The sequence below is a fragment of the Pleurodeles waltl genome, chromosome 1_2 (genome assembly GCF_031143425.1).
Source record: "Pleurodeles waltl isolate 20211129_DDA chromosome 1_2, aPleWal1.hap1.20221129, whole genome shotgun sequence".
Classification (NCBI taxonomy): domain Eukaryota; kingdom Metazoa; phylum Chordata; class Amphibia; order Caudata; family Salamandridae; genus Pleurodeles; species Pleurodeles waltl.
In genome coordinates this window covers 703,793,148-703,809,064 of record NC_090437.1, presented here as the reverse complement: position 1 = coordinate 703,809,064, position 15,917 = coordinate 703,793,148, and the positions used below count along the sequence as shown (strand labels likewise).

The window sequence follows — 15,917 nt, the reverse complement described above, 5'->3', positions numbered from 1 at the left end:
AATTTTCCTTATGCCATTACGTCTAGGTAGGAAGCTTGCTTGACTCCTTAGGGTTGTGTCACAATACTGCACGGAGAAACGTCATCAGACATGAATATCATGTGCTAAGTTTTATTTACAAAAATACTGTCCCAATGTGTGCAGATTTTCTATTGTCTACTCCAATGGAGCAGTATTTTTGTAGAATATATTTTGGACACAATAATTATGTCTGGCAATAGTCTAATATTTTGATACCACAAACACAGCAAGGCTACATTGTAGACTTGATAAGAGTTTTAGTGCTGTTCTAGGATTTCACCAGCCAGGGTGCCAAGACCATCAGTAGGGAAGTGAGGAGACTGCACTGTCATCTTTTGTTGCTCAAGGGGATAGTGCTTTCCCTAGCCTAGAGTCGATAGCCTCGGAAGAACGAAGGTCATAACTATCACACCGATACACCATTTCATCGCAATGACCACGAGGACAAACTGACAAATCAAAGCTTTTTGATTGGCTAGGAAAAACATATCCCATTGGGATGCCAAAACATTTTCTGCCTGCAAGATGTGCACAACCTCCACTTTCTATGTATTCAAAAAGGCTAGGTCTAGTAAATTTCAGCAGACATCAGTTTGAGAACCTCTTAATTTAGACATTTTCTCAAAGCCTTCAACAGGGAGGCATTATCTGCTGGCTGTCACCATGTAAGAAATGTCAAAAAGCCAGAATGTGACTGTCATGCCAGCTTAAATGTCCTGTTCCACAACAAGTCACATGATATTCTTTTGATCCTGCTTTTTTCCTTGTTTTGGACTTAGTTTAATCTAGGTGATTCAATCATAACATGTATTGGGCACTTCTTACAAAAGCACCGCAAGGAAAAAATATAAAACAGCTCTAGTTTGGTTAACGTTGGTGTTCCTTCAGGACTAGACCATAGGCATGTGACTGGGACAACACTCATCTGGGCTTCCCAGCCACAGAGAGCGTTTTAGGGGATAAACAGGCTGATGTGCTACTTGGCAGGAGATCTTAAATACAGACCATTGCAGAAAAGCGACTGCCATTTTAGACATAAATATCACTTCCCCCTCCCCCCACCCCCCCACAGTGCACCCATGCACGTCCATCATGGTCAGCAGCATGCATCTAATTTAATAAGTAGGAACACAATCTTTATTTCAGATTCATAGACTATTTAGCAGTGGAAACTTTTGGCATCTCAGGGAAACCAAAGAAGCATTTCATGGGTCCACTATTTACTAGGACACAAGGTTTGCTGGAAAGGAAAGATTATGCCTTATTAGAGAGACGTCTGCTTACGTGGTCACAGACCGGGCATTCTCTGTGGAGCCAGTTATGCTGAGAAGGGCATTCATGAACACATTTCCTTCCCTAGTCAGTGGTCACTGCAACTCATCTGGAAGGGTTTTTAAGGCTGAAATCAGTATCATTATTTGGTGAACTTAATAGCTGCCATGAACCTGAAAAGCAAAGCACCACATTGTTTCATGACTGGTTTTGAAAAATGCATCCTGAAGTCTACCAACTGTAAAAGAGAACCAATGTTTGCATAATATCAGAATATAAATCCTAGATGGAAAATGTTTAATCGTGTGGATGGAGGCTATACTGGGCAGCATAAGTCCCATTTTTATTGAAAACGAAAAAGTTCAACTTGGACAATTTCCTCTCTCCCTTTTCTCTACTTGTTTTCTAAAGGAAAGCACTTCTTTGGTAAGGCAAAACATGATCGCAGGACACTAGCTTTACTGAATAATGTCTGTGCTGTAAAATTAGAATAGGAATACAATAAATGTGCTATTTGCTTTTTTCAAATAAGTTCGATTTTTGGTGGGATGAAGATTCCTTTTGTTTCAATTTAGGTGCCTGGACTGTAACTACAGAATGGTTCCCTGTCATACTGGCCATCACCTACAAAGGTGCAGTATTCTGATTTAACTGCATCCTTAAGCTGCATTTGATACAGTGGACCATACCACCCTCTTTGGAACTAATAGGAATATGCCACCGGGGCCGGCCTTAGCACTGGTGGGGCCCTGTGCAACAGTCTTTTTTGGTGCCCCCCCATGACCACCTCCTCGGATTCACTCACTACCACCTGGCAAATGTGCCCCTCATCTCTTCATAGCCCCCCTTTCACATACATTCATTTGTTTTAAAGCGCTTGTAAAGGCTGGCTTTACTAATCCACTCAGCTATTCACACAAAATATAGTTCTGTTCTTTGCAGAAGGCATATTAATCCTCTACACTACTTTATGAGGAGTCAAAGCTGCTGCTAGACAAAACTCCCATCTCTCTCTCTAGCATGAAAATTAATCACAAGAGGTAACTAGACATTTTAATTGCTTCCTTAAGGTTGAACGCACAAGGAACTTTTCAGCAGGTGTTTTTAAATCACAAGTTTCTTAAGTTATTGCTAAACACAGCACTACCCCCTGAGATCAGCGCCCGGTGCGGCCGCACCGCTCACACCGCCCTAAAGCTGGCCCTGTATGCCACAGTCCTGAAGTGGTTAAAGAGGTTAGCCTATTACGTAGACAACCTTTATTAGCAAATAAAGCTGGCCAACACTCTTTTTGATCATTTCGAGCAGGTTTCACAAAGCTCTATTTTGTCCCTAGCTCTTTAATCTCTACTTGAAATGTCTTCTTCCTGCATCTTCTATCACCTCTACACTGAGGATATTCTAATTTATTCTTAAGGTCTCCTCCCAGTAGACCATTGCCTTACTCCATGAGATTTTTCAAAGCTTTCAGTCCTGATGTCTTTACGTCACCTCAAAATGCAAACATCTTGAAATTAGTTTCCTTCTAATCTTTCTTCTTTAAATCCCAGTACAATCACGGCATGAAATATTGCCCTAAACCAATCATACAAAAAAACTCTATCGCTTCAGTCACATCACTCCTATCATCAACCCCTTAAACTGCATTCCTAAGGAAGCTGGGAGTTTTTTTTTTTTTTTTTTAATTTAATTTAATGATGGACTGCAGTATTCACAAAGCCATTCATTCTCATTCTGTGGAATAGCTAGCAAAACAGAGCATATCTGAAATAAGCCAGTTTGTAGTTCCACTCTTTCTCCTAGCGGCTTTCAGAAACAAATAACTATTTCTCAATTATTTTCAGGGAGTAGGCCAAGATACTGAACTCCATTCTTCCTGCGGTAAGTGCAAATCCCACTTTCATAGAGTTTAATAAAAAAAAAAAAAAAAGAAGACTTGAAACAACTTTTGGTCCAATGGCAATTTCAAACAGGATGGTTTCACTTTTAACGCGAATTTGCAGTTGTACACCCAAGAGCTGTTATGGAATTCCCCACTAGGTTTATATGTGCCGCACAATTGAGACTGTTTACCTGTATTGACTTAACTTGACTGAGTAACTTATGTATGTCACCTGATCCATTACAAAACTGTAAGCCATCACAACGGAGTTTCCAAAACGAAAGGATCACCATTTGCTGTTAGTGTAGTTTTAACTTGTCTCGCCATTTCTCTTCCTGTGAAGCGCTTGGTGATCTTTGTGGATTTAATGCACTTTGAAAAAAGGCTAATAATTTAACAAATAAACATTACAGCCATTGAAAAGTCACTTCAACAAGTAAAGCCAGGTCCTCAAACTAAGCAATTGCAGCTGTCTTTACAGAAACCCAAGTAGCAGAAGTAGAATACTCATGACCATGACGTCATGCGTGAGGGCACCATGGACTGGAACACAGCATGTAGAGCAGGTGCACACCAGTGCATTGATATTTCTTACTCTCACGCTATATGCGCTTCAAGGACATGCGATAAAAATCTTCTGAACACGTGACATAAGTAAGGAAGGGGTGAACAAAGCTTATCAGTTCAGTCACCATTGACAAATATTTGATCTGCAGTAGGATGTAATGCTATTCTCTGGCTCCGAAAGCCGGTAGGTGAAAATATTGACTCATCCTATGGGAAGCATGCAGAACACGCTGCCATTCCACACTCGGACCGAGTCCCTCCCCTCAGTTAGCACGAGAAAACACAGAGGGAGGCTGACCCTCTAACAGGGCAGCTGCTAGCCACTCCTCACAAGGCCTTCAGCTGAAAAGTAATGTTCTTGTACTGCCACTCGCTACGCAAAAGCTACCTGTACCCTGTTCAGTGTGAAACAAAGGCCTGTTTAAAAGGAATAAAGAATAGGGTCAGTTGAATCTGTCCAATGATCTCTTGGAGCATCTAAGCGCAAAAAAGGCTGAGTGCAAGCAGTATCCCTGGCTAAAGCTTCATACAGAAATGGAATACTGCATTTTTCATGGACCGACGGATGCAAGAAAACTAGAAACTAATGACAAACTGCGGGAATCTGTTCTTTTCTCTGTTATTTTTCTACTCAATACAAAAGGTCATATTTTTGTTTTAGAATACTTCATTTACTTTTTGAAGTAGCACAAAGAATATGATCAAGTTTCAAACACCAAAAAGGTCAACAAGAACAGAGCCATGACGTGGTTACTAGCATATCAGACATACAAGTTAGCATCGAAGGGATTTGAAGACTGCTAACAGAACTAGTGGTCAGCCTAGAGTATCACGTCACGGCTGTGGGATATACAAATACTTATGCATCACGAAGCAACAGTAGTAAAAATCCTCATGTTACCCTGTGAAATCCTCTAACATATATTCTGCTTTGTAGCCTCCACATATGGGTAAGTACTTGCAACGCAATACCCTTACCCGCTGCACACTGACACAAGCACCTGTTAAGTCAGACCAGATGGATTTTAATGCATAGTCAAGTTTACCTTACACCGTCAAAGTGCCTAAGCAGACTTTTAATGTGGGCTCATTTATTTTTAGCAAGTACCAAATTTATCATGACGGTGGATGATGAAGGGGAATTTCACAATAATAATGCTGTTTCTTCACATGTCCTAGACAACCAGATGGAGTCCTCAATTCAGCCCAATCAAACCTCCGAAAACCACATCATAGCTGGATTTTGTAATCCCTCAATTCATTCTCATCTTCTTCCAGGGGAAGACATCAATACACGTGTTGACTTCCTAGACCCACACATCTCATCTAAACATGTCCCTCCAACAATGAAATCCCAAGGTCCTTACAATTAGCTATCATAGGTACCAAAGCAAACTCAAATCAATAGGAGAATTCAAGAAACAGGCAATCGCCCTACAACTACTCTTCCACAGCAACATTCATTCAGCGGAAGCAGCTGCCTTCCATGACTCAACAGTATTATTTGATCAACTCAAACATCCTTGAAAGAACAAACTTCATTCGGGCAAGGCCACATTTCAAATCCACCACACTATCTGACATTGGACTATGCAAACATGGACCTCACAACCAAAAGAAAAACAATCACTGTTCAGGACTAAGGACACCTCATTTCAAATAGGACCACGTTTTCCAAGCAGTCACCTTTATAAAAACAAGCATTTGCAATCCAACAGTTCTTGCATTTACTTGAGTTAGAGCTATTAGCATTGTAAGCTCCTAACCGGACTTTTCTTGTCACACAAATTAAAAGAAAAAAAAAACAGCACGATTGCACTATGTAAAATGCAACGCGATCGCGCTGTGTAGAAAATAAACAGAAAAGGTAGTCCGGAAACCATGCTGAAAACATCGAGCCATGTATGTTTTTAGTAGTTTACCAGTGCTGTGTAGGTGGGCTAAGAACCGGAAAAGGCATGACGTATGCATGCCTTTCACAAATGAAAGCAAGCAGATTTTAAAAGGCAAGCCCACGAACCAATGAAAGTGACTGACTGATGGGTTGGAAGCAAAAAGAAAGATTAAAGAATGGGACGGAGCGCTTTGCACTCGCCCATAACAAAGACCTATTTGTTTACTAGACACAAGTGGGCAATCACTTACTGGCATAGGGCAATCCTGTACTAAAGGAGTATGACAGATGCTGGTTTCAGCAGCATGTAAGCCCATCAGCAACAAGAACAAATGTTAAGAGGTGGGAAGTATCTGAATTAATGAGTCAAAAGAAAATGGCATCAGCTAGTATTGACAAAAGACACAGAAAATCTGACCACAAAAAAAAAAAAAAAAAAATTACATTTGGAGGCGAGACATGCTGTGTCATGTGGTGTAAAGGAGGAATTGCCTAGGACAGCAGAAAAGAGAAGGGACTCTGAATTTATGCATAAATAAATGACTGATAACAATGCTGTTGTCATAGCACAGATCGCATAGCTGTACTACATGGGATTGTGCAGCCATTTTGGTACTTTACAACGGCTGCAGAGACTCTGTTTTGAAAAAGTAGCCCAATATTTCAGGAACCCAATTTCCCCCCAGAATTTAATGACAATTGTTGTAAAGTCCCCTTTTTGGATGGTTCCCCCTCCCCACACACACACTTTTTGCTGCTCAATGCTATTGTTTTTGACCTGAAAGTGTACTGAGATCTGCTAACCACACCTCAGTACCAATGCCTTTTCCCTTAAATTGTACTAAGAGGTTTGCAAACCCAATTGGCAAGGACATTTCCACCCCTTAAAAGGCACGAGGGAATGGTACCAGTGGTACCCAAGGGCATGAATGGTAAGGGGGGTCACCAGGGCTGCAGCACTTATTGTGCCACCCTGCTTGACCCGAGTAAAAATAAACCTGCAGAGCTGCCTGTTCGAGTTTGACTCTGCCCACATCAAGTTCAAGTAGAATTCCATTTTCTGCCATAGAACAGGTCAGTCATTGCTAAGGCACGCCTTCCTTTAGTCCAGGAGGCAGGAAGCACCGTGATAAGAGTGTGGACATATATAATCAAGCATACAGGGACCTATGGCACCATCCAAACTCAATGCTACCACAGGTGATCAGTGGTCCATAGGATAACATGGGCTGGTACTCAAGGCAGTCCCCAGATGTCCAGCTCCATGATGGCCCAACTGCTTTTACCCATGTTTGGTGTCACACATTGTGCTTTCTAACCCGGAGCATGATTCTCATGCCCAGAGTCAGCTAGCATGTACCCTGGGGGTGTACTTAGTTGATGACCACTACAACACCAGTTTTCCCCTGCCTTTGTGGGCTCTCTTGAGCCATTTGCTGCCAAAACAAGAGTCTGCCCTTCTGCTGGTCATGCTAACACTTCCCAAAGGGCTGAGACAAAGGACCTGTGCTGGACAGAGGTCACACCCCCACCCTCCTAGGATGGCTAGTGCCTCAAAGGCTTCACCACTTTGGATATGTAATCTCTTGTAACCAACTTGAGGACAAAGCCCTTACCACCCAGACCAATCTGGCAGGTGGGAAAATTAGTTGTTCAGGAGGCATACCCCTCCAAAAGGCTAGCCATGCCTTTAGGGTGGGTTAGGAGGCCTGTACAGCTGAAGGAATGTTCTGCCATGTTGGCAAATCTTAACAATAGTGGATTCCAGGTAGAAAAGTGTCACTCGCAAAGGAAGTCATTACTCTAGGGACAGACAAGCCGCAGGGACCAGTAGCCCACTGGCCAATGGCCCCCACACACTTAATGGCCCATAAAACAGGATTTAAGGGCCTCTCCTGTCACCAGAACCTCTGTTTGGACTTTGAATCGAGATGAGGCACAAAGAAGACACAGTCACTAACAGGACTCTGGACACCACCACAGCGCAAAGAGGACACCTACATGCTCGGAGGAGCCCATATACTGGAATTGTGTGATCAACGTGTGCCTGTGGTGAAAGCTCATTGCTCCCAGTGAGAGGGACTCCAGTGGAAGCCAGAAAGTAAAGCTGACTCCCCTGACAGTTGGTACTAGTCACCAGCAACTTGCAAAGGAATCATGGTGCTTAAGTCCCAAAAAGTGCAACCCATTGAGCCCCATGTCACCGAGCCCAAAAAAAGTCGATGGCCTGCAGCCCGGAAGTGGGAGTGAGGGTCCCAGATGACCTCCAGCCAACAAAGTAATGATTGACTACTTTTGCCTCTGCCAAGGCTTATAGGTAGCCAGCTTGGTAACCGACCCAGTCTTGGACATCACCAACTCCAGAGCAGCTCCCAGTATAGGGACTATCGTAGGCAACTACCCCACTCCTTAGATCCAGCATCCCGAAAGAGGCAACTTAAAGAGAGGTGGCAAACCTTCTTTGGTGTGACCAGTCCGTGGTTGACAGCTGAAAGGCTACCACTGCACCCAGAGTCCGCAGACGTGGTAGTGAAAGATCCTGCTGTGTAATCCAGGTCCTGGGACCGCAAACGCCTGTACTCTGATGGTACAGAGTTGTTCCACCCCCAAGTGTGCGTTTGTCAAGTGTTGCAATTATGGTAGCGTCTGACGATCCCGTCAGCACCAAGGACAGCCAGAGCAACTCTGCACCGGGACTCCTGGGGAAATGTAACGAAGTACTGACTGCTGAGCCTTGGTCTATGGACCAGTCAAACCTTAACGCCAGGTGGGTTCCAAGGAACTCACCCTACAAGTGTTCAATTGCACTCTGATTTTTTCCCCCATTGACTTAAATGGAACTGTAAGATAATTAAAAGTGCATCTATTTTTCAACTCTTCTACAATTCAAAACTCTGGTTGTATGTAAGATACAAAGTTTGTTTTGGTGTCTAAATTAAGATAAAAATCTGCTTTATTTTTCAAAAATGGCGTTGGATTTCTTCCGAATTGTGTCATTTACTTATTGCCCATGTGGGTGTTGTGAACTTTTTTTTTTTTTTTTTTTTTTTTAAACACATGTACCTCTAAGTAGCCTAACAGCTCTTTACCACACTTCCAGGTCTGTGCTAAAATTTACTGGTGTAAACCGGAGGTCCACTTCTGGCTAACATGCTAGTATTACAAGGTAAGACTCACCAGTCATACCACATAATACTGCCGGCTTGTTACAACAATATAATTAAGTTCAGACACATTATGAAGTAGTCTTATTGTCCTATGCTATAGTGGGGGGTGCAAACATTGAACTACAAAAAAAAAAATAGCAGCAACACGAATCACCTTAAGACTAACGTGCACTATACGAAACGCAGTTAAACTGCTGCGTTCCGGGAAATTATTGAAGCAATTAAAAAATAAACAGGTAGGCAGTTAATGTGTAAGGACTCACCCACAGAAACTGTTGCATTTTCACAGCCTATGATAATTATTTGAGCTATTGGTTGCATTGTACTCCGAAACCGCTGTGAATCAACAACTCAACGTCTGAATTGTAAAATTCATGAATTATAGCAGAAATGACAAAAGTTAAGTAGCTCTTGGTTAATTGTGCAAACTGTTCCATGATGAGCCAAGCTCTCGGTGTCAGGCGGCATCTTTTATTGTCACTACTGAATTATACGGATCCGATGACCGAAAGTTACATGAAGTCAAGTTAAGTTTCAGGACAGAGTGCTCAGTATCCGGTGACATTTTGGATTGCATTAAATAGACAATGGTGTATCCCATGATCGAAATTATCCAGAACAAGTTTCGGGTTGTCATAGCATCTTCAGCATAATAGAAAGTGTAATGTGTTCATAAGGAACTGAAAATCAATCAACAGATGTCAGTAAATATGCCCACCTCCACACTGTGGGTCAGATGGTGAAAGTCACTGTAAGGAAAGGTGGGAATTTGAGGTCCAAAAGCTACTCTTCTAAAAGTGTTTGCATTTACAGCTTCATATTTACCCGTTATTATCCAGTTGAAACCTGTCACTCTAAAAGGATGAAAGACTGAGTCACTGTCCAGGGGTTGAATGTCACCAAATGCAAATGGTGCCTTACCCGAACAACCTTCACCACTGCCTGAAGAGGAAAGTAAAGGAGTCTGGGGCTGGCAGCGTTGAGAAGGATCCACAAAGTATGAAAGGGTGCGTCATACGTGCTGTGAGGTGAAAGGAGAAACAGCAATGCAAAGTGGTGGAGTTACCTGTAAGGGGTGTTCACTTCACACTGATACGTACACATAGATGGACAATCTTGTGTAACAGTGGCTTTCATGATAGGGTGCGAACTCTTTATGGTATCAGCTAGCCTAAGAGATATGGTTACAAGTCACAGTATATTTTCCACCCTTCGGTTATATCCTTTCTGCGTTAGTCAGACTCTGGCCGACTCCTACAAAAGACGCATTGGCACGATCATTCCTTTGCACCTAGGTTTGGATTACACCCCCGAGCGATGGATTTACTGCACCATTTTTTTTCAACCAAATAAATTGACGTTAAGAACAATGGATTTAAAAAGGTGACAAAATGCCAACTAGAAATCGCCTTACACTTTCATCATTATTTTATCTGACAAAGCCGTTACAATCATTTCTCCCTTTTCCTAAATGAACGCTTTCGCTCTCCTTTCTGTCATCCTTTTTCGAGTTTCAACTCCCGCCATACTGTACCTCCTTTTCACATACATTCAACCAGCCACAGCCAGTCACTCTTAAATATGCCAATAATTTTTTATTTATTTTTTTAAATAAAAAAATTCTAAGGAATGTACTACAACCACTGCCACTACCTTCCCAGGCAGTCTCCCTGGTTGACTGCGGATATTAACATTTAGAAGGGTCGGTGCAGACTACGTCTGACTTACAGGAGTAACATCAGCCTACACTAAAGGAAGAACCTGAAAACATATCCATTTACGAAAATATTTGTTTAAAGTCCTCATTAATCTCTATTTTATCTGTACCAGACTAACCTCAGAGACAAACAGATACAGGCGTGCAAAACTCCAAGGAGTTGTGGCGGACGTGGGTGTGCAAAATCGTCAGTGCTCTTGGTTTGTACCTTTACTGTGAATGTACTCACAAATTACTCAAACGAGAGGTTTTGTGCAATTATGGAAGTCAATAATATTTAGTGGTTCTAAAAGACAAGGCTTATGAGATCTATTGAGTAAGCTTTTAATCACAAATCAGGACCAAGCCATCAAGGTTGTCCATGCTAATGTGTCATTCTTTCAGACTCCCGCTTCTTCTTCCAGAGCAAAGAAATGAGTTCTATAAGCCAGCCTCCTTCCTAACACAAAAGGCCTTCTCGGGCGATCAACTCTACTACACAAGACTCTCTAGCCATGATTTTAGGTGTGGTGCTGCGTCTAGAATCAGGCCGGTGCAAGGCAAAAACATTATACAGAAGAACCTTGTGAAATAAATTCTGTCCATGCTACAAAAACATGCTTCAAGCCCACAGCCTGCTCCCTTCCCCGCATCATATGCAGATATTCCACATGCTAGCTCGCCTCACTTTCTACTCAGGTTTGCGTACAAGAGAAAGGTTCACAGCGAGTTCTGTAACTGAACATCTGTTGAATGCACTCTGCTCATAATCTAAATAGACACAGCGATAAATATAAACCAAGAAGTACAAACAGGCTTGTGTGACTAAGGTGAGTGACCTTCTCACAATCACGTAATAGGAAGAAACTGCTGAAAATGTATGCAGTGTGCAAACATGTGATCTGCAACAAGGTAAAAGGTCCCATCAAGACCGACACATGCATGTGGGTGTGAAACACACAAGGCTTCATGTGCACACATTTCTGCAAGACGTCACAATTCCTAATCAGAGAAGAAATGCGAAACCTGGTCCTCTGTGGTAAGATGGCTACTACTATCCAGCAAGAGGCGGCCTGATGACTTTAGGGTGAGGTCACTTATTTTAACCACTCACGTCATTAGCTGGTTATCTCCTTATCATTGAGGTGACTTGCAAGGTTACGAGTCCACAGCACAGTAGCTTTCATATTCTGCGTGTTAATCTAAAGAAATAACATCACGTGCTTGGTTGAGGCTTACCACAGTGTACACATCTACATAACACGAGAGACAGGTTGGAGTCACTGTTTGGACTACAATGTGGGAAGACAGATCCAATTTGACTAATACACACTGAGCAACCCACACTTTCCATAATGACGCTAGGTCTCAGCTGCTGCAAAGCAAAACATTAACCCTTACCTCTTCCGTTTCTGGTAACAACTTGAGAAATTCGTGCAGACTCTCGGATTCATAGACATCACACCTTCCCAAGCGGATATCTTCAACAATGTCCTCAGCAGACCTTGGAAGACAATATACTACAATTATCCTATAAACTAGACCGCCACAAGCTTACAAAGAAATTACAGAAACTTTTCCCACCCTAGTCCACCCCCGCTGCCTCCGACTCCAACACATGCAACCATTTTGGATGAGAAAAGTCACTGAACATTGATCAAGACTGTATGCACAGGACTATGATTTGCATGCAGGCATCTCTGCGTTAAAAAGCATCTATGTGAAAAACACTGACAATCTTAAATTGCACATTTTCTAGCAAGACAGTTATTTTTAGGCGATGTTTTGATTTTTTTTTTTTTCACCCTTATCTTTTTTTCTACAATCGGACAGAGGGTGTTGGTTGAGAACACTGAACGGAGAGCTCAAGGTATGAAACTCACCTACCCTACTTCCCTATTGGACCCTGCACCACATCAGTTTTATTTATTTTATTTTTCCAATGCATTTCTGGCATTCCTCCCTGGTAGCTGACATTTTCCTTTTTGCACTTTTGGTGTTATTTACAATTCTTCACAATCAAGCTTCCCCTCCTTTAATAGTCGTTCATAAGGCATGGTTTTGCCTTTCCCCGGCTTTTTCACAATAATTTTCCCTAAATAAACATCAAGTGGCAAATCATGGTTTTCAATGTTTATGTTTTGCCATTAAATTTATTTTCTAACATTGAATCCAGCACCTTACAATAGACTTGCAAAAAAAAAAAAAAGGTGAAAATGGGGCTAGTAGGTAAGAATTGTTGGGTCACACATCTATGCAGCAAGTGAAATGAAAAACGTGGAGACTATATATTCAAATACAGCACTCACAGCAAAGTGAGACTTACTTTTATGATGAGCTCACAAGCTGTCACCAGATTCTCGCTCATCCATAATTTATATTGTGTGATTCAGTTACATTCACCCGCCAGGGAAGTGACATCTGGCAAGGTGGCTGCTCTCCAATAAAGCAGAAACATCAAATAACCTACCGGTGCTGACCACCACCACATCAGTCACCACACTATGGTCTCTGCTGGAGGTTCTAGGAACTAAGCAAAGGAGTCACAAAACATACAATCTTCTTGCTGTGAAATAAGATTGGCTGGGTGTGCTCACAGCAGCCGTGGCAAAGTAGGGTCGCCACTCACAGCTTAGGCCAATAAAAAAAAAAATACCCTGCATTCTGGCAGTACATATTGTGTTTAGCTCACAGAAATATTCTAAGGTTAATATTTACTTCTTTCAACTCCTCTCCTCTTTTGCTATTCACATCATAATTCCGGCTTAATACGTACATCTCAACAATCTATCCTCAAAACAGAAGAATCTTACTTTTTGAATTGCTTCAAGAATATTCCAATGTTCATGCTTCGTTTTGCATCCAACAGAGAAATCTGAAATAAATAAAAAAATTCAAGACATGTAAACTAGAAGTTTCCAGATGAAACCCTTACCATTCCTCAAACTTACGCCATTCAAGGAGAGCCTCAATTATTAATGCATTTGGGTGCAGAGTCACTGATCAGAAGTAAGGAGATCCTCATTCAGGAAATGCTACACCTCGCGAGACACCAAGTACGTACAGTACTACTTCGCAACCCTTCTGTTTGGAAAGGTGTATGAGCAGGACAATACCCACACTTACCTGTGGCCAGGGAAACCAACCACTACACCTGATCAGTAAAAGAAAAGCTGAAGTGTTGCGTGTGCCTTACTGAATGTATAACAGAACTCAATGACGTCCGGATTCAGAAGCCACGACAGCCCTGTGCAGGCAAGGATATGACCACTATGTGACAATATGACATACAGAATGTGTGCCTCCGTTATAGAGTACTCAAGAACATTTTCATATTTTTACTTTGAAGGTTGTCCTCACCCAATTTAAGAAACATATCTTATGTTCCAGTTTTTGTATTATCAACCTATGTGTACAAATAGCTCAGCAAATTCGTTTCTAACACATTAAGGAATCAGGGGAAGTCTAAAATAGCATAGAGGTCTCAGCTCCTGCCCAGAGACCTTCAGGTCACACGTTAAATTCCTGAAGTCATGATTCCGAGATCAATAAAGCAAGGACCATTGATTTGTTTAATAGCATCTGAGTGCCTAGAGACAACTCAGTTCGTGGACTGCACTGTGGAACTACTTAGTAGTATTTCAGATGCATTGAAATTAACTTGGATAACCCCTCCAGAAATTCTAAAACGTGTTCTATGCAACTGTACGAGTTCAGTGCCTCGAGGTGACAAGCTTTCCAGCGTGCTATGTTGGAATACATTAACTAAATTACTTCTGCCCACAATGCGGGCTTCTGGCACCTCCAGGAAATGCCTGCAAGGTGCTCGTCCAGTGAAGCAAAACGTTTGAAACCGTGCGCAGAACTTGGTGGGGAAGGAGTGTGCCCTCATGATTCCCATCCCCCCATGGTGTGCCTACTCAGGGGCCAGCACTGAGACACAGTCTACCTCATTGAGCATGTGGCGGCCCTGCTGCAGCACCTGGGCTGCGGCAGTCCACTTTACATGCATGTGCACCATGTAAGGTTCCATCATCAGTTGTTCATGCATTTCAAATGACCAGGGAATATAGTTCACATAAACACAAACATTTTCTTCAATAAGACGACAAACACAGCAACATTTCATAACAAGCATTTGCAATGCAATGGGTCTCACGTTTGCTCGAGTTAAAGCTATTAGCATTGTAAATTCCTAACTGGGCTTTTTGTGCCACTTAAATTGAAAATAAAAAGTAAAACAGTTGACATAAGCAAGCCCATTCAAAGCGCCATGGCCACCATGAGCGGGAAGGAGAGACAAAAAGAAAATGAAGTTCGCTCACAGTTAAACTTGTAGGCAGTTGTGCAATTACCCATGTAACAGGGTCAGTCTGCAAGGTGGTCACAAAACCTCCCCTAGGAGGTTAAGCATTTACCAATGATAAAGGATTTTTGAAAGGCAAGCCCACGAACAAGTGAAAGGACAGGCATGCGGTGGGGCACACTGACACATAATGTTATTACACATTATACAACAAGCAGGGCTAGAGAGGGGCTTAAGGGCCAGTGGGAAAGGGAGAGCAATGGAGACTGATAGAAATAATAAGTGAGAGAAACAATATTTTGTCAAATAAGCAACATTTTTCAAGACTTTCAAAACGGAGGTGTGTGTGTGTGGGTGTTTTTGTCAGTGCATGCATGCAAAAATCCCAGGTGAAATCTGACAGACACCTCACCATACCCGACTGAAAGCACATGTACCCAAATATTCATCAGAAAATACATTTAATGGGGGGGAGGCAACGCCCCCAAACACGCCCACTCCCCGAAGCTACAACCCTGGTGGCTGTACAATGAACAAGCTGGAACTTGACAAATGGTGACGAGAGACAGTTTATCGCATTTGTCTGAAGGCAACTGGACACCACACGTCTTACTTGTGGTTTTCAGAAAAGATAATTTTTCAAAGACTTTTTTTAAGGTATTAATTGCAGGTCAGTTTCTGGGATGGGGTGGTGAAAGGTTACCATCTCGCAGGCACAGTGTGTGGACCTATGCATGGACTTCATTTAGGGGTGGCAGCTGCGACCTCTGGCACTGCTTTTGTGATACTTGGCAGTGTCAACAGGACAGGGGCGGTTCACCTTTATGGGAGTCATGCTACACCTTCATTTCTGACCATTATATCATTACACTAGTACTGAATAATATTCTATTAATCAATATTAGTGTAATTTAAAAAAATGGAGTACTGGAACCTGAAATGAGGCCTTCAGTCCTAGATGCTGCGAGCATAACAAATGTTTTGAAATATAGATGGTGTGCATGCTTGTGGGGGGGGGGGGGGGGGGGTGTTTGTGTGCAACAAAACGTGCGTTTGTGAACGTGTGTGTGAGTTGAAGTAATTCATAGTCAGTGACGGGTAGTGAGTGATAA

The 15,917-nt window shown here is 42.3% G+C and overlaps 1 protein-coding gene across 1 annotated transcript in view; it reads right to left on the bottom strand.

Annotated features, from left to right (window-relative positions):
* FHDC1 (FH2 domain containing 1) overlaps nucleotides 1-15,917 on the bottom strand; it is a 104,081-nt gene that overhangs the window by 37,860 nt on the left and 50,304 nt on the right. The window contains exons 3-4 of the mRNA XM_069242763.1: nucleotides 13,313-13,374; nucleotides 11,901-12,003 (exon numbers count right to left, since the gene is read on the bottom strand). Coding sequence (XP_069098864.1) covers nucleotides 11,901-12,003; nucleotides 13,313-13,374 — 165 coding nt within the window. The remainder of the gene's footprint in view (nucleotides 1-11,900; nucleotides 12,004-13,312; nucleotides 13,375-15,917) is intronic.